The sequence below is a fragment of the Epinephelus moara genome, chromosome 20, assembly GCF_006386435.1.
Source record: "Epinephelus moara isolate mb chromosome 20, YSFRI_EMoa_1.0, whole genome shotgun sequence".
Lineage (NCBI taxonomy): Eukaryota > Metazoa > Chordata > Actinopteri > Perciformes > Serranidae > Epinephelus > Epinephelus moara.
Window position 1 is genome coordinate 33,994,648 of NC_065525.1, and position 23,159 is coordinate 34,017,806.

The 23,159-nt window shown below is 42.8% G+C and overlaps 1 protein-coding gene across 7 annotated transcripts in view; it reads right to left on the reverse strand.

Annotated features, from left to right (window-relative positions):
- The window catches only part of LOC126407576 (unconventional myosin-IXAa-like), a 209,180-nt gene that overhangs the window by 140,990 nt on the left and 45,031 nt on the right, over positions 1 to 23,159 (reverse strand). For all 7 annotated transcript variants that reach the window (XM_050072586.1, XM_050072585.1, XM_050072583.1 and 4 more), the window contains exon 2: positions 20,937 to 21,906. In XM_050072586.1, the coding sequence (XP_049928543.1) occupies positions 20,937 to 21,839 (903 nt within the window). In that variant the 5' untranslated portion in view covers positions 21,840 to 21,906. The remainder of the gene's footprint in view (positions 1 to 20,936; positions 21,907 to 23,159) is intronic.

Sequence of the window (23,159 nt, forward strand, 5' to 3'; positions counted from 1 at the left end):
TCTCTCTCTCTCTCTCTCTGTCTCATTGTGTCATACGGATTACTGTTAATTTATCATGTTGATCTGTTCTGTACGACATCTATTGCACGTCTGTCCGTCCTGGAAGAGGGATCCCTCCTCAGTTGCTCTTCCTGAGGTTTCTACCGTTTTTTTTCCCCTGTTAAAGGGTTTTTTTGGGGAGTTTTTCCTTATCCGCTGTCAGAGGGATGTCGTATGTTGTAAAGCCCTGTGAGGCAAATTGTGATTTGTGATATTGGGCTTTATAAATAAAATTGATTGATTGATTGATTGATTGATTGATTGATTGATTGATTGATTGATTGATTGATTGATTGAAAAATGACCACCATGTTCATTTTTGCACACCCTACTTAGTGATCGAGGTCCAGTGACTTCAAAGTGACGCTCCTCTGTCATCGTGTTTGACCTCTGCTCTCACAATGCAGCGGTTGTTAGGATGAAGCCAGATTTGTTTAGTGTTTACTGGGAGGAAGTGGTAAACGGCTCAGACTGCAGCAGACCCGGCCTATTAAACTCCTTAAAAGGATCTTTACGGAAGTCAGAGCTCCAAGGGCACTCAGACACACTTCTTCATAGCGTTTGTTTACAAGGTGAACATTCTGCTGAGGGAGTGAGAGGCGAGTGGATACGGCAGGAGAATTGCTTCGCCCCTGGAGGAAGCGCTTCTGCTGCACTGCTTTACTTCTGAGGACCGCGGAGACGGCCTTCAAGAAGAGTAAAACCTGTCGGCATTACCAGCCTCATCTCGATTTCACTAAACCCCCGAAACTGGGGCACTTGGGAGCTCGCTCGCTTGAAAATGACTCCCTCGCGCTCTATTATTTAAGCGAGGATTTCATACTCCTTCTCTCATCTCCCTCCTCCTCTCTTCCTATACTCTCCTCTTTCTCTGTTATCCTCCCCCGTTCCTTTTTATCTCCATCCTCCCCCCCATGTGCCCCCGGTGCTGTAGTGGGGTGGGTGGGATGGAGAGAAGATGAAGGCAGGGAGGCAGGGTGCTGCAACAGAGCGCTTTCATCTTCTCTCTGCAGGGCTGTTGCATCAGGGGAAGACACAGCGAGTGGCTGCTGTGATACAGCACAACCAGCACATCGGTACTATACACCACTGATGCATTTTATCATGTTTTACACATCAGTTATAACGTCTTATTTAGCAGGTTGCTGCAGAGACGTGACAAGAACAATCAGGTCAAGCAACACACTCACAGAGTCTGTTCACTGGAAGCATCGATGCGTTTTCCCACTGGTTAATGAACTCATGACAAAGCCGATGTTACCTTTAACCACGGTCATTAAACAATAAATGATATTCGTCAATGACTCAATAACGCTGATCTTCTCCTACAAACAAAATAGAACAGTAAGAGTTGGTGTGGCAGCATGTGTTTTCTTTTTAATAAACTTGCAAAAGTTTTTTCTTTCGGGCAGCGGCTTCTCTTCTCTCATGGGGTTCGCTCTCTGCCTGAGGATGGCCACTTTTTCCTCCATCTGTGTCTGATCAAGTGATGCCATGTGGCTCAAAAATACTTTTCCTCATAAACTTACTTTGTGAAAGAGGTGTCTATAAATCAGTGGATACATTTTTTACGTAATAACTCCAGCAAAATCACAATCAGAATTTGATCCATTTGGTCCAATGACGAGGAAAGAAATGTTTATTTTATCTCCATTTAAGGTAGTGGCGCTAAACCAGCTCTATGGTCCCCATGATGCTGAAGATCAAGGTAATTTCCTACTGTAGGAAAAGATCTATTTTGGCTTCATGCTCCACTGAGCAACTTTCATTGGAATGGTCGGGCCCTGCCTCCAACGCTGTACCCAGTTCTCTATAAATATCCATGAATAGCGAGGGTCAATGAATGTGATCTTGTGAATAAGGTCTTCTGGTGCCTAATAGTTGACCAAATGTTAGTTAGTTAGAAAGGTCACTGGGGCTGGAACCTGCGGTTATTCCACAGGCTAGTTAATAATATGTCGGGCAGGAAATCCAAAGTGTGGGATCATTTTGAGAAGGTGAAGGACGAACCCAAGGTGATATGTAAACTCATCTTCATTGGTCAACTACAAACATGACATATCATCTGAAACATGGAAGTAGCTACATGCCCAACAAGCGGCTCGCTCAGTGTGTGACGTGCACTTGTAGATAAAATATAGGCCTATATTAATGAAGGTTCATTAGTACGGTTTTGTATTTTGTATAATGTCATTCTAATAATATGTTGATTAATTGTGCAGCCCTAACATCTCATTTTGCAACGGGATACAATAGCTATCTTTCTTTCCATCATCCACAGAAGACAGCGAGGGATATGTGAGATATCTGAGAGGAAAGGATCGATTACTGTGTGGACTAAAGAGGGTTTAGAAAGTGAAAGCATAGATACATGAAACAAAAGTGGAAGAAGGTAAATGACCTGCATGAAAGAGCAGGGATGAAAAGAGATGGTAGAAACAGATATAAACACACACTCTGCTTTGTCAGGAGGGCACAGTGATGCTTAAATCCAACACACACACACACAAACAGGTGTGTGTACAATAAAATGACAAACCAACCCAAAGCATCAGCTGTCAGGCACAGTCTGGGAACGGCAGCTCTACATGGGAACAAGTTCAAACTTCCACCAGCCACTCCCCGCCTTTTCATTCACCCACCCACTCTCACACACAGCAGGCCACACTCTCAATGGCACATCTGCACCATTCATCCCATCATTCATTTCCCCACAACAGGCCTGCTTTGCTTTCGGTGGCTAGACTGAACGTGACTGTACTTCATTTGCTCACCGGGGGGGGGGGTCGTCTGCTGCGTTTAAGTGCATTTCAACACAGGCCTGTTGAAACCTGATGGATGAGGCTTCACGCTCAGGTGCTTCATGTGCAAAGTTATGTTTTGTGAAAGCGTACAAAGACAGTGATTAGGATTTCTGTCGTCAGTGATCCCGACACACAAAGATGCTCACAAACAAAGGCAAAAGCAAAGCAGTGCGGATGACTTCATGTCGATCTGATAACACAACGATTACTCAACTTGCACTGCAGCTGAACCAAATCCTCACTTCACTAAAAGCCGTTACGATCGCAATTATCTACTTCAACAACCTGCTGTCGCTGCTCTTTCTTTAAGCACAGAACTCTCTGTAAACAGATTCAGTGGAAATACTTCTGATGGACTAGTCCTTATGAAAACTGTTTATAGAGTTACAGGGACGCTGTTTCTGGACAGAGATGTTTAATTTATCTTCTATCTAACTACCTAGCGTAACATATCCCGAGGTGTGTCTGTGTATCTCTGTATTTCTTTTGCCTCAGGGTGATATACAGAATCTGGTAGCATGCTTGACATGATAAAGCTTCCTGCTGGAACAGATACCCTGATCGCTTCAGCCCAATTGTTGTTAATTGTTACTGTCAGTCAGGCTGTGGTGAAGTCCATCACCAAGGATGTTCTTTGATGTGGCTGCCAGACACAAGAAAGTGTTTGAACTTTACATTTTTTTGTTCGTTATGTTGTGAGTTGAGAAAATGCTTACGTCCTTTTGAAATTATAATTCTTTCAACAATCTATGACATTGCATGTTCATTTTCCAAAGCCTTAGTATCAGGAGCACCGCCCTAGTTTTTGCTGTTTGTCCTGCACTATCGGCCCTTGTAGGCTTTTTTTCGGCTGATTAAGCATGTTGAATCTGCGTCAGAGATGGCGGAGTTCGTAAGTGAATATAATCACTCATTATCTACGCCACTGTGAGCATTTATACTTGTGTGGTGGTGTGTCTGTGTCACTCTGCAGTTACACCTCCAAAACACTAGTGAACAGTGGGATTTCTATGCAGTGCTGTCAAGTTGAGTTGATTCAAAACACACATTAAACACACATTAAACATTGCTAAGTAGCGACAAGTACACAAATCAGCTTCACTATAACTCGCAGCATTCACAGACAAACTTTATCTGGACACATTTTCCCCACAAATACAACATGCTAATGTTTTTAGCACAAGCCTATGGCATTTTACATTGTATAAATTAGCCTAGCAGCTAGCAGACTTTTCCTCTACTCATATGAAACCAGGGACAACAGCAACATTTAACAAAGGTAACGTTACAGAATTCGGCTCCATTACAACTCACAAAGTTCACAGGCAAAACAACTGTCTCTTACTAAACACGTTTTCCAAACAAAATCAACCTGCTAACGTTATTAGCACAAGCCTATGGCATTTTACATTGTATAAATTAGCCTAGTGAGATTTCTTCTGCTCATATGAAGCCAGGATAAATCACACACAACAATTTATTGTTTCTTATCTGTGAAATTAAAGTAAATAAAAGCTTTGTTTCCACTGAGGGAAATGGTTTCAGCTTACAGAAATAGTCAGGAGGTCTGACAATAACTGAGTGCTGGTTCTTTCACAAAATGCATCTGAAATCATAAGGGGTGCATGTAAATTTGCCACCATAGGAACAGTGGTAACATAACCTTTGAGATGAGCCTAAACTTAACCGTGTCATGGCTGCGCTCCAGTAGTTAAACAAACAGCCCTGATCAGTAAGATGCCCAGTTTACTTGCACTGTTTGTTCCAAAACCTGCTACCAATGATCTTGAAGATGAGATACTGAAAAGAAAAACAGTGAAACATAAATAATTTGTGCGTAGCTTCCCTGCCTCTCTCTTTCTTTGTGATAGTGTTTTGGAAATGCTACTTACAGTATTGTTTTAAACTCCAACATGTGATGCACACCAATTTAGAAAATGCTTTTTTATATCATCTCTTTCTTTCCTGATGTTTGGTCCTCTGTGTGACATGCACCCAGGCTACCAATTAGTGTGAGGCAAACCTTCCCCTGAAACTCACAAACAAAAGCTGAATTTGTTTTCTTTAGAGACTTAAAATAACTCTTCAAAGGGTGGATCACAACCACAGAATACAGAGAGAAAAGGTAATGAGTAACATGCTGGTTTGTGTGTGTGTTGGAGACTAAATGAGGAAGACAGAAAACAGGACAGAGGTAAATTTAAACACTCAAAACTTTCTAGGAATGAAAATTAAATTCTAAACAATCACAAAACACTTTGTAGATGAAAAATAAAGATACTGATACAACTAATTATAACAGACGCCCCTTTCTGTTGTGATAGATGATGCTTAATTAGATTCACTTTGACTGATGACAGTCTAGTTAACGGGCTCAAATAGACAAGATCACTAATACAGATCTAGTTTGCTAAATTGCTCCCGTCATCCCAGATGGCCTCGTGTCCGAGTACGACTCCTAATGTCTGTAATCTCATCTGTGTGTGATTGCTGTGACACTGTGTAAGCAGGCTCAGATTGAATCAACTATCAATTTCCTGTCGCGAGCCATTCGCTAAATCTGGTGGGTGGAGTCGTGCGGAGTCAGCAGGAAAGAGGGAAAAGTGACACGAAGACGGGATGAAATGTGGATACTCACTCGAGCAGAGGAATAAGACATTATTTTTAGATGATATCACATTTATTCGGAGCCAAAAATAAGAGGAAGAGGACATAGTTTCCTATATCAAATATGTAATACCCATATCTATTTTTTTGTGCTTTTATTCTACTGTGAGGAAAAAGTTTATTTGCATTCCTATCTGGAAAGATAAATTAAAGGGACAGATCACCCAAAAAAATCAAATATACATTTTTTTCCTCTTACCTGTAGTGCTATTCATCAGTGTCAATTATTTTGGTGTCACTTCCGCATAGTGATACGGTTGGTGGGTGTAGTTCAGTAGAAAGAAAATAGTTCCTACATGAAACCGCTCACAACAAGGTCTGTGGATTATCTTGAGTAACTGGATCATGATTTCTGGAAAGAGACATTGCTGTTGAGTTTTTCAAATGTATTTTTTGGCACTTTGAGCACCAAAAGCCGAGTGCCATCTTAGTTTCATTATATTTAATAGAAGGCAGACATCTCTACGGCTGATATCTCCAACATTCAGCAACTCTCACCAAAACCATCTAGACTGATAAACAGCACTACACGTAAGTGAAAAAAAAAAATTATTTTTTGATGTTCGGGTGAACTGTGTGAACCGCTGTCATTCGTGGTAGACTCACACAGAGATAAGACACTGCAACTGCATCATTTCACCAAAAGGGAAGCAGCACAGTGAGTTCAAGATGATGTCAGCATCAGATCTTTAAGGTTAAAGTAGCTATTGTGTGAAAACTAGAGTTACAGACAGGCTGTTTATAACTTTAGGGTCAGCAACACCAGAATCTAAAGTCACTTAAAGATACAAATCATCAATCCAGGTTAAAATCAATTTTGACTTTACAGTCGAATAAACTGAAAAATTTATTTAAATAAGGATTCTTAAGAATGTTTAGGCTTTCGTTTTAAGTAAATGTGTTGCATTTACTTCCTGCTGGGTGTACATCGCATTTTGTTTGAGTTTTCCATGATTAATGGCTGTCAGTTTCATGGTCAGAATTTACCACAATTCCAGCTGAGTACTTTGTCACTGCTCAAGTCACTTCATGGTCACTCTTTAGTTCTTGGACATTTTTAACTACATCTTTTAACCGCCTTAAGGATTTTAGCCATCAGACGTCTCATCAGAGAGGCAAGCTGAGTTGATGTTCACAGCAGCTCGGCTTGCGGTCCAACTCAACCCCCCCCAGACATCCCGTGTCAACTGAAGAGCGTTGGAGAAACACTGATTTCAACATGAAACTGCTTTATTCAGCGTTTTTGCCTGTTTTATCAGGTCTTTTTTGATGAGGAGACCATTGGGGATAAAAACCTTCTGAAAAATAAACACTGAAGGAATTTTAACCTAAAAAGAAAACACCGATGGTGGCTGTTTAACAATGAAGACAACAACTCCCATGATCCCACACTACTGCTAAATGTCATCAAACTCCATCTCTGGTTATTGTTTTGTTTGAGAAACAAGACCCCATGTGTCCCAGTCCTGTCCTGTCCCTAGCTGGCTACTATCTTCACCTAGATGGACATTATATGCACTTGTGGAAAACACCATTTGTACTCCACACTACGCAACCATGGTCTGAAACAGTGGTTACCAAATGGTCCAGCTACAGGGTCCAGACTTCTCCTTAGTCATTAATTTGAGGTCCACACAGGTTAATACATTCAGCATCATACTTGAGTTTGGACATGTCGTCAAGCTAGTTTGCAGTCTCTGTCAGATAGCTATCCGTTCGTCGCTCACTTTACAGCAGGAAACAGCACTTCAGAATGAAATCTCTGTTCCAGAAATTCACTGTACCTAAAAATAAAATGTGTTTTTTACAAACTTGACACGTTTGCAAGTCACTTACGGTCCATTCAGAATGGACTCACGACCCACTTTTGGGCTACAACCCACCAGCTGGGTGTAAAATATGAATATGACACTTAAATATTTTTTTCATCTCATATAACCCTGTTTGTTTTATTCACTTTGCTTTCACAACATCGTGAGTGCGTCTCAGTGAAATACTGTGCTCGATGACTCAGCTCAGAGACAGCACTTTATGCATGAGAGAACCATTAAAACTCAAAGTGCACAAAGAAACAGCGAGCATATCAGACATAAAATCAGCAACAGACATCGATTAAGAAGTTAAGAATGGACAAATAATTCCCCGGGCTGCAGAGAGGCGCAGCGAGAGCAGGGAACATGGCCGCTGATATCACTCTGAACCTCGTCCAGGTCAACTATACGACCACAGAGTGTTTGAGAACACTGTGTACAGCTGTCTGTGGGGATAAATGCACGCTGTACCGAGTTTCCTGAGAGGGGAAAAGCGAGAACGCTCCGGAGAAAGACAGAACGAGAAGGAGATGGGGATAATCCAGCGAACAGATGTTTGGGAGCGCATCGAGGAGCGCTTGCTGCCCAGAGGATACGGATTATAGGGATGGAAGTGCTAACAGGAACATAGAGGGCCTGAGGTGGGCTACGTGATTAGCCAACACACACCCATCATAGCTGGCCAACGCAGTGGCTCCCTGAGGTAAAGGCAGCGGCTATTGTTAAGCCACATGTAATGAAAGCGAGATTGCTGCTGGAGAAAAGCCGGGATTTAAAGAAGTCTGCAGAGGAAGTAGTATGAGAATACAAAAGTAGGACGTTTTACCCAGAAATAGGATTTCAATCAACATGAACTTGGTTAAATCAAAAGGGAGTAGCTTCTTCAGCCATGAGAGCTGATGTGACCGCTCACTGAGGGAGGCACAGACCTACTGTATAAAGTGCTGTGCAATAAAGCCAGCGGAGACTGATCCTGATAGCAGAGAGCTTTTGGTTGTCTCATTGTGATTTAAAGACCAAGGACACTCAGTCGTGGGTGAAACGTCTCCTATTCCTCTGCTGCTGGGGAGAGCTGACTGCTAACACGTTCTGACAGGCACCTCTCCTCTGCACAGAGGTTAGTGCACACACACACACATACACACACACACACACACTAATACACATACACAGAGCGATGGAAACCAGGCAGCGCTGTCCTCATTCAGCAGCTCCACTACAATACACACATGCCTGGGGTGAAGGTGCTGTAATGCACGCTTCCTTTGCCAACCTGCCAGCCTCGTCACACACATTACAGTTTCAGTTGGCCTGTCAGGTTCAGCGGGTTCACCCACAGCAGCCGTGCTACTGTTACTGTACAGTAAGAGGTCTACATGCGCAGAATACACAGGATTTGGAGCTTAAAAGTGAGTAGCTGTCTCCAGTCCTAGAGTCTGCGGTGCTGGGCAGCTTCTCGAGCCCCTACACACTTAACGACACACAGGCCTTTGAACGCACACTTTTAAAAGCAGAGGGCCGAGGCACTACCTGGAGCCATCTATCAGCCACAGGAGACAGGTCTTGTCCCTGAGGGCCTGGTTAAGAGCAGAGGGGGTGGGGGCATCTGGATGGGAACCATCTGGTGAAGGGGGGTCTGCTCGGCTACTAATACAGCAGGCAGGTCTGCTGGCCACACCACCAGAACAAAGACAGGCTGTAATCTGGCCCCCTCGGCCCCGCAGGAGCCCTCAGTCTGTCTGCCCCCCAGATACAGCACCACACAGCTGGGGTCAGTCTCAAAGCCTCGGTCGGTCTTCAGGAGGATTTGAAGCACGGATGTACGCTTGTCATGCAAGAGCCTGGTTCAGCTACAGTCAGTCTGAAGCAGAGCTGCTTTTACTGTTCAGATGATGACAACTTCTATAAAAACTGAGGACTACTACCAACAATAAATCCAAGAATAAGAAAAGACCTTCAAGATTTTTCCAGCATTTACTTGCCATCTGAAAACAAAACACTGCAGGCCAGTTGCCAATTTAAAGAGTCTCACTGAGTATAAAGTCTTGTGCATTCAACTGCAGCCAACGTGTCCATCAGCAGCTGCGGACCTTGAATAAGATGAGACCTTAAATCATTTACTGAATGTGTATACCAAAAATGTGGAGGTAAATAATGTCTGTTTCCCATGCAGACCATGAGCTTTCTGGACAAACTTCTTCTTTCGCTAAGATTTATGAGACTGAGTGGAAGTCTGTCCAGCTTACATCAGAAACAAGGATGAAGTAAACGAGTGTTTCTTCCAGACTGGTGATTTAGTAGTCTTTTCTTTATTAACGATGATCCAACATGATGTCAAGGATCTTTATTTTCACCACTACACACAACCTGATAACGTCTGAGCTGTTTGAGCTATAGAAGACTTGAAGAGAACCAGGTGAAGTTCAAATCTGATGATTATTGTATATATTCTACAGTAACAGAAACCTCCGACCTTGTCTCATGCAAGTTAGCTTTAACTATCAGAGTGGCAACAAGGGATTATCATCAACAATGTCCACAAAACCCTGTCACACACAACTGTCTGCAGACACTCTGCATGACAGTGAAATGTCTGACTTGATGTGTGATTGCAGTGTCCAAAACAAGGCCTTTTTCAGGACTACATAGCATTAACAGACAGGTAAGAAAAGCAAATTCAAACATGCAACATTTGGAGGAAAATCCTCCGTCACCATTGTGTTCATTTAGATTGCTTTGCAGATGACACACAGGTCTACATCTCGACTAAACCCTCCACTGCCCCTCCCTCCACCTCCCTCACCACCTGCCTTGAGGACATCAGGAGTTCGGCAGCAAAACCGAGGCCCTACTCACTGGTTCCAAAAACACCCCGTCCAAAATCCAAAGCACCCAAGTCTCACACATCATCACTGATAACTTCCCTGTACCCTTCTCCAGCCAAGTTAAGAGCCTTGGTGTCATTCTTGTTAACACTCTTTCATTCAAACCCCACATAACAAATATTACCTGGACCGCTTTCTTCCACCAACATTTCCAGACTCCACCCATCACTGTCCCAGTCCAGGACTGAGGTCTTGGTCCATGCATTTGTCACATCCTGTATTGACTACTGTAACACAGTTCTCTCTGGTCTCCCCACAAAACTCTGCTGCCTGGATCATCACCCGCACCAAAACATCCAACCACATCACCCCCATTCTCATCCAGCTACACTGGCTCCCTGTTCAGTATCAGACTGATATAGATCGATGTTTTCACTTTGCATCAATGGTACTGGATCATTGATCATTAAATCGATATATCTGACTGATGGATCCTTACACCCCATACCTTTATGCTTTAGTTGGCAGCGCAGCGTGTGCACGAGCAGCAACTGACACTACATTAGAGACTCCTCCTGGCTCTGATTGGTTGTTTTCGTTTAGTTGTGGTGAATGCCATTAGGAGCACTATGAGGAGGCAGAGGAACCTAATTCTTCACAGGTTATCTCTCTCATGTACGACTGTCAGGATATAGTGACAGTTTCAGCAAATGGTTATTATGTTTATAAAAGTTACCTACTTAACCTTTAATCACTGCAACATAGATCAAGTTGACTTTTAAGTTCACATACATCTCTCAGCACAATTAAATGCAAATATATCCTGTAAGTCAGATCTTGATACAATACTCAAATAGTCAAATTTCACCTCCTGTATATATTTAGTTGTGTGAAACTCAATAGGCTGTGGTGTTGAGGCTAGGTACAAAAAAAGAGCATCTGAGATCACCTGACTGCAACAACGACCAGACTACCAGACACAAAAGCGCCACAGAAGCCAAGTCCTTCCCATCAGCTTGCCAGCTGTCGTCCCGTCAGCACTATCCTGCTGTACAGTCATATCTCTACTGTCGCCTGGCTCTGAACGCAGCTCACATTACACACGACTGCAGTTACTGGCCATCTGCGGCACGTTATTAAAAGCTTTTTCATGACAAGAAATGATTCCAGCGGGCGATCAGAGCATGCAGGGAGCTGTTAGATGATACCGCTGGCGTGATGTAATGCTGACCGCCACTGTTCGCCATGTGGCTGACTGCAGTACACTGCTGTATTTCTGAGAAGTGGTCACACACAGTGGTCCAGTGACTACAAAGGCTGTACTGTAGCCAAAAGGTCACGAGACTGAACCCTGCAGCGGCCGACGTGTCCGTCAAGAGCTGAGGGTCGTCGATCACGACAATAAAGCTCTGTGTGCTCTGTCACAGTGAGTCAGTTCGCCGCTGAAAGGGTTAAAGAGGGGACTGTTGTTCCATCAAAGCCACACACACACACACACACACACACACACACCACTTGTCCTTGAGAGTAGAGTCTGGTGAAGGTTAATGGAGTCAAGTTGTTGTCATTAGCTGGCAGGTTGTGTGCCTGTGTCTGTGTGGTAACAGGTACAGGATAAAAATGCTCTTAAAATTAAACATGAGATACAAGGTGGGGATTATCTATTGTCTAAAATCAATATCAGGATAATAAGACAGTAAGTAGAGCTGCAACGATTGGTCAGTTCATCGATTGACAAAATTCATCATTTGTCATTTTCAAGGAGAAAGACCAAACATGTCTCAGCTTCAGCTTCTCAACTGTGAAGATTTGCTTTGAAGCAATTTGAAGAAAGAAGAAAGATAGCATCTTAACAGGAAACCAGAAAATCATTTTGCAGCTAAAGTGATAATTCAAATAACTGCTACATGCAAGTATCTAACAATATTTTTAATGGCTGATATATATAAATACCATTACATATCATAATACTGCGTTTAAAGGAGCAGTGTGTAGGATTTAGCGGCATCAAATGGGCCTTTTCCATTGTCACTTTTGGCTGAGCCGAGTCAAGCAATGCCACTCCAATTTGTGTTTCAATTATCAGTTCAGACGTGGCATGCCACACCAAGTTGCACCAGAGGTGGACCTTCTCAGGAGTAGGTCCAAAAGCCGGGCCGCTCCCTGTGTAGATATAAACGACTCATTCTAAGGTAACGAAACACAACAATTCTTATTTTCAGTCATTTCTGCCAGTTTATCCTCCTAAATCCTACAAACTGGACCTTTTAACTACTGTTCCAATGTTTTGCATTTGACCATCAAGACACATTGGCCGCCATGATGCGTGCTTGCGTCTCAAAATGTGTTGTCCATTTTTTTGATACGCGACGCAGCCGCGCGTAATACCATGCGTTGCCAGCGGGGGTGATGATGAATTCAAATAAACCACTTTTTGTTATTCACATTTTGATATCCACACTCTGGGTCGGGAAGGCGGTAATGCATTTACAAGGTGGTTGCCAACCACCAGAAAACGTAGAAGAAGAAGAATGCGAGACTTGTTTTTTTTCCGGTTCTGCGGAAAACTTGCCCGAGTTTGTAGTTTTCACCAAAGTCCGTACATTTAATGGAAACACACAGGATTCGTATTTCTTTTAATGCGCATTTCCCAATGATTCGAATCACTTTCGGATGGAAACATAGCTAGTGACTCTGCTACCTCCTATTGCACGAGTGATATATTGCATTTCAAGTGTCGCCCGCGTCACTTGCGTTGAATGTGGTGACTATGAAAGGAAGTGCGTTGCTCACAACGCTCACGTCGCTTGCTTGCGTTGCCTGCGTCGTGTCTTATGGATGCTTTTGACTAGTTATAAACTAGAGGTTGACTGATGGGGCTTATAATGCATCATGAATACCTAAACTCTCCTAGACACACATCAACAATCAACTTTAGTAAGGACTTATAACGTGACTCTTTATGTTATATGATGCCACATGGATTCTTTTAAATACATGAAAATCAATCACACTTTACTTAGCAACAACAATGAAACATTACGATGAAGCATGCATAAGTATAGATGCATCAACATGTACGTCACTTTACTTAACACAGTGATAACTTACGATACTGCATGGACTGTTATAACATACTATAAGTCCTTACAGTTGATTCTTGATGTATGAATAGGTGAGTACAGGTATTCATAATGCATTATAGGCCCTAAGACACTTATAATTCATTATCTATAATGTTTCATGACTGTTGATATTTGCATCAGGAAGCATTTTGTGTGTTTATGAGTGCAGTCACAGAGCGTTATAAATGCATTATAATTCACTATAAATGTCGTCATAACGCATAATTGATGTGGTCTTCATAGAAAGTGTTATCTGTTTTTCTTTTCACATTTTTTGCACTGAATTGTCACGTGGAGGGAAAATCCTTGGCAGTGTACTGACAAAAACAGTTACTTAATTCCATCCAAACTGAGCTACTGGTGCAGCACACACAGCTCGGGCAGACCTCATACAAAACTCTGCATTTACATAAAGTATAAACAAGACTGAGGGTTTCCAGAGATGGAAATAAATGTGAAACCAAAACTAATAGTATAAAGTAAGGGTTTATGTGCCAACGTGGGGATCAAATGTTGTGCTATTTGATAGTTTAATAATACAATTTTGCAAAAAGCAGTGAATTAGAGTAAAAGTCAGATCATAGAGATGTAAAAATATACTCCAAAATAAGTGAACTGGTATTTTTGCTCCTGTCAGTGTGTTTGGAGCTGCCTGTAATGTGAGATGTGTTTTGCATATCAACGTATCTGCTCGTGTCTGCTGGTGTGTAGGAGCAAGAGTCCTCCACATCGGCTCAGTGAATGACTAAAATAGCCTTCGCCTGCATTGCTGTTGACCTTGCACTTCACTTTAACATGATGTGAAGTGCAGGGCTGCTGATGGCCACACTGGATGCACCACAGAGGGACCGACAGGAGAGGAGAGGTCGACAGATGTGGAGGTGAAGAGGAAGCTGGATCAAGCTTTTCCTTTTTGATTCTTACCAGCACACTCACGAAAAGCTTATATTCGTTTTATTCCCCCTGAACAGAAAGAAGCTTTCACTGTTTAGAGTCAAAACTCAGGGAAATAATCCCCCTTTGGATTTTGCCTCGAAGCCCCCCTGTGGTGCCGTTTAACATCAGCTTATCTCGTTAAAATTTTGTCAATCAAACGTGGAAAGCACATGATAATTGATTTTGAAATATTTATAAAGAACAAGGTTGAAAAAGTGATATTTCACTCGCCGGCAGGTTCCCCTCCCTCCCTCCATTCATGCAGTTGGCAGTAAGCTTCTTAAGTGAATCCAAAAAGAATGACTTATCTGCGTCTACAGGCACTTACACAAATGTTCTCAAATCGAGGCCCAACCGCGGCATCTCCTGCCAGCGAGACATAGTTCATCCTGAGAAATGTTTTCCTCTTTATTCCAGACCTTCTTTTTTTGACGCTGGGACAGAGTTAATGTCACAGTCGGGACGTCTACTGGAGAGTCCTCTGCTTGTCGACACAAATACCGTTTCAGCTTTAACAGCTGACACAAACTGTCCCTGTTCTTGACTGTAACTACATTCCTGGTTCTGCCACAGTTCACTCTCTTTCTCGCGTGTTGTTTCTTTTTTGTAAAGTTATTTATCTATTTTCCTATACTGTTTATTTATGAATTTTTTTTACGTTCAATAACTTAAGAAAAAAGAAAAGCAGTACACAGGGAAAAGGGGACAAGTATGAGGTCATGGGGTGTTTACAAAGACATGACAAATTTTCCTCATTTAAAATAGGGTGTCATATATGGTATATACAATAATAATGTGGATCTGTGTCACTGGCCAAATAAACACACCGTTTTCTCCACCGTTTTTCTCCCAGTTCTTTTTGAAGTTGTACGGAGTAGGTCATCTGTCCCAGAAGATGTAAGTGTTTAACAGAATTAATAAAGAGGTCAGCAGTGGGGCTGTTTTTCTGGAGCCAGTGTTTTGTACTGGCCATTTTACTTGCTGCCGGCAAGATCTTTACTAGATAGGTATCATCTTTACGTAGTCCGTCAGGGATGTGTCCAAGAAAAGAGGATGTGAATGTTGTTCTAATACTGAAACCTAAAGTTTTTGAATTGATTGTTGCTACTTCTTTCCAGAAAGTCTGGATAGAAGGACAAAACCAAAAAACATGGGCATGGTCAAACATGATTCCTCCACATTCCCTCCAGCACCACAGCTGGGTGCCAATTTGTTTGACTTCTGTTTGGGCGTGATGAAGAAGCGAATCATGTAGTACAATGATGCCATTTTGTTCTTTTCTGTGATAAATTCTCAGGCGTGCAATCTGTCTTTACTGCTGTGGACCCCAGGAAGACTAGCTGATTGCCAAAGCATTCAGCTAATGGGGATCCTTAAAATAAACATAAACATACTGCACAGGATGATTTTGATGAAGATTTATGTCAGCAGAATACATTATGGCTGCAACTAATGATTATCATTATTATCATTTCATCTCCCCATTATATTCTTAATTAATTGAGAACCCAGGATAACATCTTCAGACAGCTTGTTTTGTGTAACTAACAGTCTGAAACCTAAAAATTTTAATATTACAATGACGTAAAACAGAAAAGCAGCAAACGATCTCATCGGAGCAGCAGGAACTTGGAACTTTTTGACGTTTTTGTTGGAAAAACGACAAAAAATGGATCGATAATCAACAAAGCTACAGGTTAATTTCTGTCAATCGAATATCTGACTAATCCTTTAAACTCTAAAATGTATATAAATCTCCACACTCATCAAAGTCGCTATTGTGCCTGAATCTTACTGTATGGAATGGTCTTGTTGTGAGGGATTACAATATAAAATTCGGTCATTACATCACAGTTACAAAACCAGGTAACATTCTCTTACTTTGACATTTCGGGGGGGGATCGTCTTTGCTTCCCTACAAAGTGTTTGATGGAAGATTAATTTGGATTTACGGGCAACTCAGATGCACCACAAACTACATCCTCCAAAATGATCTTAAAGTTGAATCAATGCTCTCTTAAGCAGTTTCAATAAAAATTGAACATTAAAACCTGAATGAAGAATTTATTGCAGGACTGTTGTAGTAGGCTGCATTCATTTTAGCCAGGTGTACCTAAAAAACTGACAACTGAGGGACCAATTCACAAAAGGATTGAGCTGCTTTTTGGGCTGCTAAACCTGCACAAGTAAGTCCACTGCTTTGCCTACAGCGTCATTAACAGGCGGCTCGCTCAGTGTGTGACGTGCACTTGTAGATAAAATATAGGCCTATATTAATGAAGGTTCATTAGTACGGTTTTGTATTTCTCTGTAATGTAGCACAGTGTTAACAATGTTACTGATACTATTCTTTCTCACACCTTCAACTCAAACCATTGTGTTGCCCCGCCCAAAATATATCATTTAATAATTAAATTAATATCGTAAACATGCGGGCGACTAGTCGACTAATGGCCCTAAATGACGACTATTGGTCGACTAGGAACATTCTTAGTCAGGGGCAAGCCTAGATTATGGCCGTGTTTGCTCTGTAATACAGCGAACACAATATCTCTTATGAACTGGAGCTTGAGATGGGGCAGCTGGCAGTAACAAGTGATGCACAATTCATGGTGCGATCAGCAGCTGCAATCCATTCTTTGTGAATTTGCTCCTGAGTGCATAACGAGTTAACTGATAAGACCTTTGGAGCAATTTGTGAGTAATTTGTAAACAAACTGGCTGGCATTAATACTTCTTAAAGATTGGCATGCATTTGAAATCCCCCAATAAGGCCTTGCTGACAGTCTCATATTTGCAGCCTGACTCTGCCTCAGGCGAACATTCAAACTCTCACAAAGCTTCAGCACAGCAGCGGCAGCATCTGACCGAAGCAAATGGTTTTGTAATTGGCATTACAACTTGTGGAAACCAAAGAATTCGGCTGGTTCAACTCAGCAGCCTTGTGTCTTGGCTGGCGGTAAACTTTTTACCCCAGAGAGCTGCTTTTCAAAGAAACACGTCAGGCCCCGGGGCATTCACAGCAGCACCATAATGCCTCTGCATCCAGCTGTTGTTCGTAGGATGCAAACGGTGCATTAATGTGGACGTCATGTTCAGCTGTCGGGGAGTGTTGAAAAAGCTACAGCACACAGGAGAGCAGTTGATGTTATGTGTTGTTTATAGTGCCCAAGCAGCTGGAGGGCGAGAGTCACAAGTTCATACAGTGTGATGTCGTCAATTTGGCATGTGTGGTTAAATATTATCAGATTATCCCCTTTATAAAAGCAGCTTTTTAAAAATGCATGGCAAAGAATTGCGATTGGATGCAGCAGATCACGCTTCGGCAAACTTCATGACTGTCTCAGCCCGTGAGTGTGCGATCATACTTTATATGAGAGCCTGCATGCACCTTTGTTAGAATGCAGAACAAAAATCCTGAACAGCTGGACTGAAAATGTGACTGAACTGAACTGAAAATTAGACAAACTAGTCTGAATAATACATGCTACAAGAATAAAGGCATACAGAACAAACTATTCATGTTGTGTTATAATTTGTATATTTGGTCTCACACCTATGCAAATGGAAATAGATAACATTAATTTAGCTTGGCTTGTTGTTAGCTGGTAAATAGCTCCTAGCGGTCCAAACCTCTCTGCAGAAGGAAGCATGGTGAGGCGTTTGGGCACTGTTCACTAACAATGGCTTAACTGCAGTCTTCACTACAAAACAATAAACATGGTCCTCTCATGGTCTTCACTACAAAACAATAAACATGGTCCTCTCATGAAGTCTAACAGTAGCCCTGAGCTCATCTAGACACGTAACTCTTCTCTCTTAAAGAATTCCAACTAATATTGCTGCAACGTCCCCTTAAACTTACACTTGTGCTGCCTCAAAATTTTGGCTCTTGAAAAGCTCTTCCTTTTTTGGCTAACACAAAAAACTATATCTTTTCTACATCTGGCAAATTATCAACAACAACACAAGAAAAAGTCACAAAACAAAACAAACTGGAACCAGAGATGAATTCTCTTGTCCTCATGATAATTCCCTTTGCGTGTTCATGTCTGTCACATTTCAACTGTGCACCTTGTCTCTCGCACCTCGGTCAGACAGGTGACTGACGGGGAAGTGATTACATGGGACACAGTCATGCTCCCACACACAGCACACAAGCCACCAAACGGTATCTAGTTCCTCTGAGAGTAAGGTTCCTCTATCTGTGTTCTTATCAAAACAAGCCTCTCAGTCCTCCCCGTGCTGTCGCCTCCGGCACCTGAGAGGCATTCAGTCACCAGCGTCAAATCATCACCTGCAGAGAAGTGCAACTGTACCCTTGTGACGGTCAGGTTCATCCACAGCTATGCGGTGAAGCTACGCCGCCAAAATACCTGTCATTTTCCACACGTGTAATACATCCCTTGTTTGTTATTTTGCAAGAGATTCTTGGGATGTATGGCATAGTCTCAAGCAGTAGTCATATGCAAACTATCCGCCTGAAAAGCTTCTATACTGCAGGGTTTTTTTCTACAAACGCAGCTGCAGTTACGAGTTTCTTCCCCAAAAGCAGCGAGGAGGTCTGAAAGGTGATTCATGATTTCCAGATGACAAACCATATATCCAACTGACCGTACAACTGCCTCCTTTTACTGTACAGACCTCCACATGGGAGGCACATGGTGTCAACATGCACAGCTGCGTGTTGACATGACATCCCCATACGTCCTGACAGGAAGCCGTGTGCAGCAAGACAAAATGGCTGCCAGAAAACAACACACTACACTGAGTCATATTTAGGTTGATGAGAACATGTCGCCCTTGAACAGACCTTCCCAAAACATGAAATTCCAAATGAAATTCCATAATCTATAATCCATTATTGATAATAATCCTGGGCGGATTAGCCGACATTCCATTAGGTTTTTTATTCCGTCAATGCAGAGAACGGACGCCCAGTTTCTGGGTCAAATATCATATATAGGAGTCATATGTGGTAAAGCCGAGGCTAAATATAGGTTCCCCCGCACGTCGAGGTATTCCAGTTTCAGAAAGACATTTCTATAATCCATTTCATGCCTCGTCTCATGAGCTGACATTCCAACGCCGGAGAAATAACCTGCTGAGTTCTCATCAGATTTCATCAGGCTTTTGTCACTTCCTCTCCACAGTTGGGACGTCTAATTCACAACATATGAATCACATTCAGCTCGGCTTCAGCTTGCTGCTTCATCAGTACGAATATTTTCACTAAACTAAACATAGTGAGTTGTTAAAAACACAGGATAATTATGGAGTACTTTAGCCCTAAATTGGCTACAGTGCTAAAAGTCTTGATCTCAGCGCCATATATTTCTTGATCTTTACATGAGCCTTCTTGGTCTGTGTTCTTGTCTTGCTATAAAACACATATACTCCCTTACAGGTCTACACTTTATAAACCTTAAAACAACTGTCTGAACAATCAAGCTTCAACGCAGACTCTGTTGGAAGAACACTTTCTTAGTTGCCCAACAGTCATCTAATACTGAACTGTGGTTACCTTTTAGCCCAGTTTCCACCAAGCAATACGTTACAGTCCAGTTCGGTAAACTACATTTCCATTTCCACTGTGAAAAGTTGTGGATGGTACCAATAGAACCGTTCCGTACAGTCCCAGTTTTTGGTCCCCCCTCTGTTGGGGTACCTAGCACACAGATCTGGTACTAAAAGGTGGAGCTGTGGACACTGCAGTCTGTTGATTGGTCAATAGAGGACGGTCACTCTGCTCAGGGCCGAGTTGTGGCTGGTTTTGAGGCTCATGTAACCACTGTTCATACTGTGGAGAGTTTTATTACTAAACTGTAACTATAAAATGAAAGGATGTTTGTCTCCAGCAGCTGGAGTCTGAGAAAAAAATAACTTAATTTACTGGGCCGACTGCCGGCGACTTTTAAGGTGGAACGTCAACTTGTAGTGTTTCTCAACGCATTCCATCAACACACCTTAAATTTCAATGTTACAGCTTTGACCATCACTTTAGTTTTTATATGGCATACAATTTTAGTGCCCCAACAGAGGGGGGACCAAAAATGGGGACAGTACGGAACGGAGCCATTGGTACCGTCCACAACTTTTCACAGTGGAAACAGAAAAAAAGTGTACCGAACTGAACTGAACCATATCATACTGCTCAGTGGAAATGGGGCTTAAATGTCCAGGAAACTTTCGGTGAAAACATGGCTTAAATCAGGGCCATACCAGTTCTCTCTGCACATTTCTATTTGCCTTTTTGGGGGGCAGGAAGTACAGACCAGGAACTAAACGTAGACATGAGCTCCTCTCAGCTGAGGTTTCTCAATTCATTAAAACATTTGTGGGTTTCTAAGAAAGTTCCTGCAGTGGAAAAAGGCTATTAGACTCAGCTGAGGTGGTCCCACAGTCATACCAGACAGTCAGGTGGAATGCACTCAAAGCACAAATACATACAACAGCATCATCAAATATCATTTCTATCATAGGCTTGGAAGCAAGTGTCTATCTGTATGAATTTCTGAGTCATCACTTAAGGCATCTAAACGTTGAAAGACAAAGCCAAAACCCACCACCACAAAAATCAAATCCTCTACTCCTCCGTCAGAACCAAATCTCATGAACATCTATTGTTAAGATTTTGAGTCACCTCACTGACAAACCGACAGACCCACACAAGCATATCCTCTGTAACATTTGTTCAACGCTACAGGTGTTTTCATGTGAGTGCCTTACCTCCAACACTGGCCCCGCTCCCAGGATGATCTGCTCCACCCCGCTGGCAAATCCCTTCTGGCTGAGCGCAGTCAGGTGATGAATGAGGAAGTTGGTGCTCTGAGTCTTCCCAGAACCGCTCTCCCCAGATATCACTATGCACTGGTTCTTCCGTCGCTGCAGCATGGCGTGATACGCCACATCCGCCACAGCATAAATATGGGGCTCCAGCTTCCCCAGCGCGTGGTTGTCGTACAATTTGACATATTTGGGATTGTAGATCGGCAGGAACTGAAAGGGGTTAACAACAATAAGAATACTCCCAATGTAAGTGTAGATCTTCTCCTGGCGGAAACGTGCACGCAGGCTTTCCAAAATGGTGCGTTCTGCTAGCTCCGGGAGAGCGCAGAGGTCGGACGGAGGGTCGCTCCCTGCAGGCTGGGGGAGGAAACCCCGCTCCACCATGCGGCGACGCTCCTCAGTCACCCGCAGCCACATCTGCAGGCTGCCGCCATAATGAATAGATCCATCCAGGTTCTTCTCCCGCAGGAGGAAGCGGTAGTCATCGCCACTGCCCAGGCCGCTGCGGTTCTCCAAGGCGCTCCGTGGCCACAACATCATCCGCTGAACAGGGCAGTCGCCAGGGTTCAGGATCCATTCCTCCCCGCCAAACTCCTTCACCTCGGCCAACACGTAGCACTTGGTACGATCCAGACGCAACCGCTCGATGAGGCACTCGATGGCTTCAGCAGCTGTGGTGTTCTTGCGGGCGCTGACAGGGCAGTAGATGGTGCCCTCAGCCAAGGCGCCTGGGTAGACGCGCAAGGAGAACTCCTGGTCCTCCAGGCGCCGCCGCATGCTGCCACTAGCGGTGGCCATGTTGGCGCTGCTGGCGTAGCTGCAGCCGCCATCTTGTAAGCTCATGGTGGCGCAGCAGGTCCCATCAGCACACCGCTCTCTGGGCCCGGAGGACTGACTCAGGACATCCCAACTGGAGGGGGACAGAGACAAAGAGAGAAGAGATGGAAGAGTTAAACATGGCGGCAAAACGACACAACAACAAGAGTTCAAAGGAGGAATTAGTGGTTACTTCATGTCCTCAGGCCTTTTCAGTACATTGAGTCACAACGGGGTCAGTAGAGTCATGGCGATTTCATCTGTCCCATGACAGAGTGGGTCGACTCAATAGGCTTTCTGTTTTGGGTTGTAAAGGGAACGACTATCACAGACGCCACAAAAGAGGAGCATGAGACCGAGTCAAAGAGAGACACAAGAACTGATAGCTATTCAAAACAATGAGGAACAGTAGCTGCTTCATGAATTTAAAGGCTACTGGCCAGCTTATCTGTGTGTGTGTGTGCGTGTGTGAGTGTGTGTGTGTGTGTGTGTGTGTACTCATGTGATAATCCAAGGGCTCTAGCCGTGTGCCAAGATTAACAGCTGCCACCTTCCACACAAAAGTGGCTGTAATGAGAGCACAATGGTTTAATTCACCACTTCCCTGTTGATAGTGAACACTGCACTCCATTCTCTCTCTCTCGCTCTCTCTCTCTCTCTCACACACTCTCACAAACACACACACACACACACACACACACACACACACAGTCCACTTTCACACACCACAAAGCTTCAAATGTGACTTTGGGGAAAAAAAGAAAAACTGTAAATGACTGTTAAATTTGCTGAAGATTATGGGACAGAGATCAAACTACTATGATAACTATACTCATATATATAGAAATGTTTCTAAGAAACTGCTTAAATTTGTTAAACTAATGCTAAAAATGTATTTATCTCACTGAACTGTATGAGAACTAAGAAGTAAGTCATTTTCAGTTGCTTTTACTTTGAACGACAAAATTAAAATACTGCTAAACCAGACCGAAATTCAACACAAGGAACTATTTTACAAGCTTATCATTCAGATGAACCAGTAATTTTAACAACGTCTTAGGGCTGCTGTGCAGTGTTAATTTTGTTGATGTCACTTTTTATATCTTTTTCAGTGAAAACAAAATATCCCAATCACCATCACTGTCAAAGTCATCACAGTACGACTTTTTGTCATATTGGGCAGCCCTTACTTTCAATATTAAATTAGGTGAATTCATTTCAGTGTGTGTATCAGAACTCTCTGGGCACATTTTAACAATACTGTGACAAAACTGACAACCGTGATATTGTTGGTCACAATAACTGTGAGTTGACTTTTTATAATACTGTCAGTCAGATCTGGAAAAC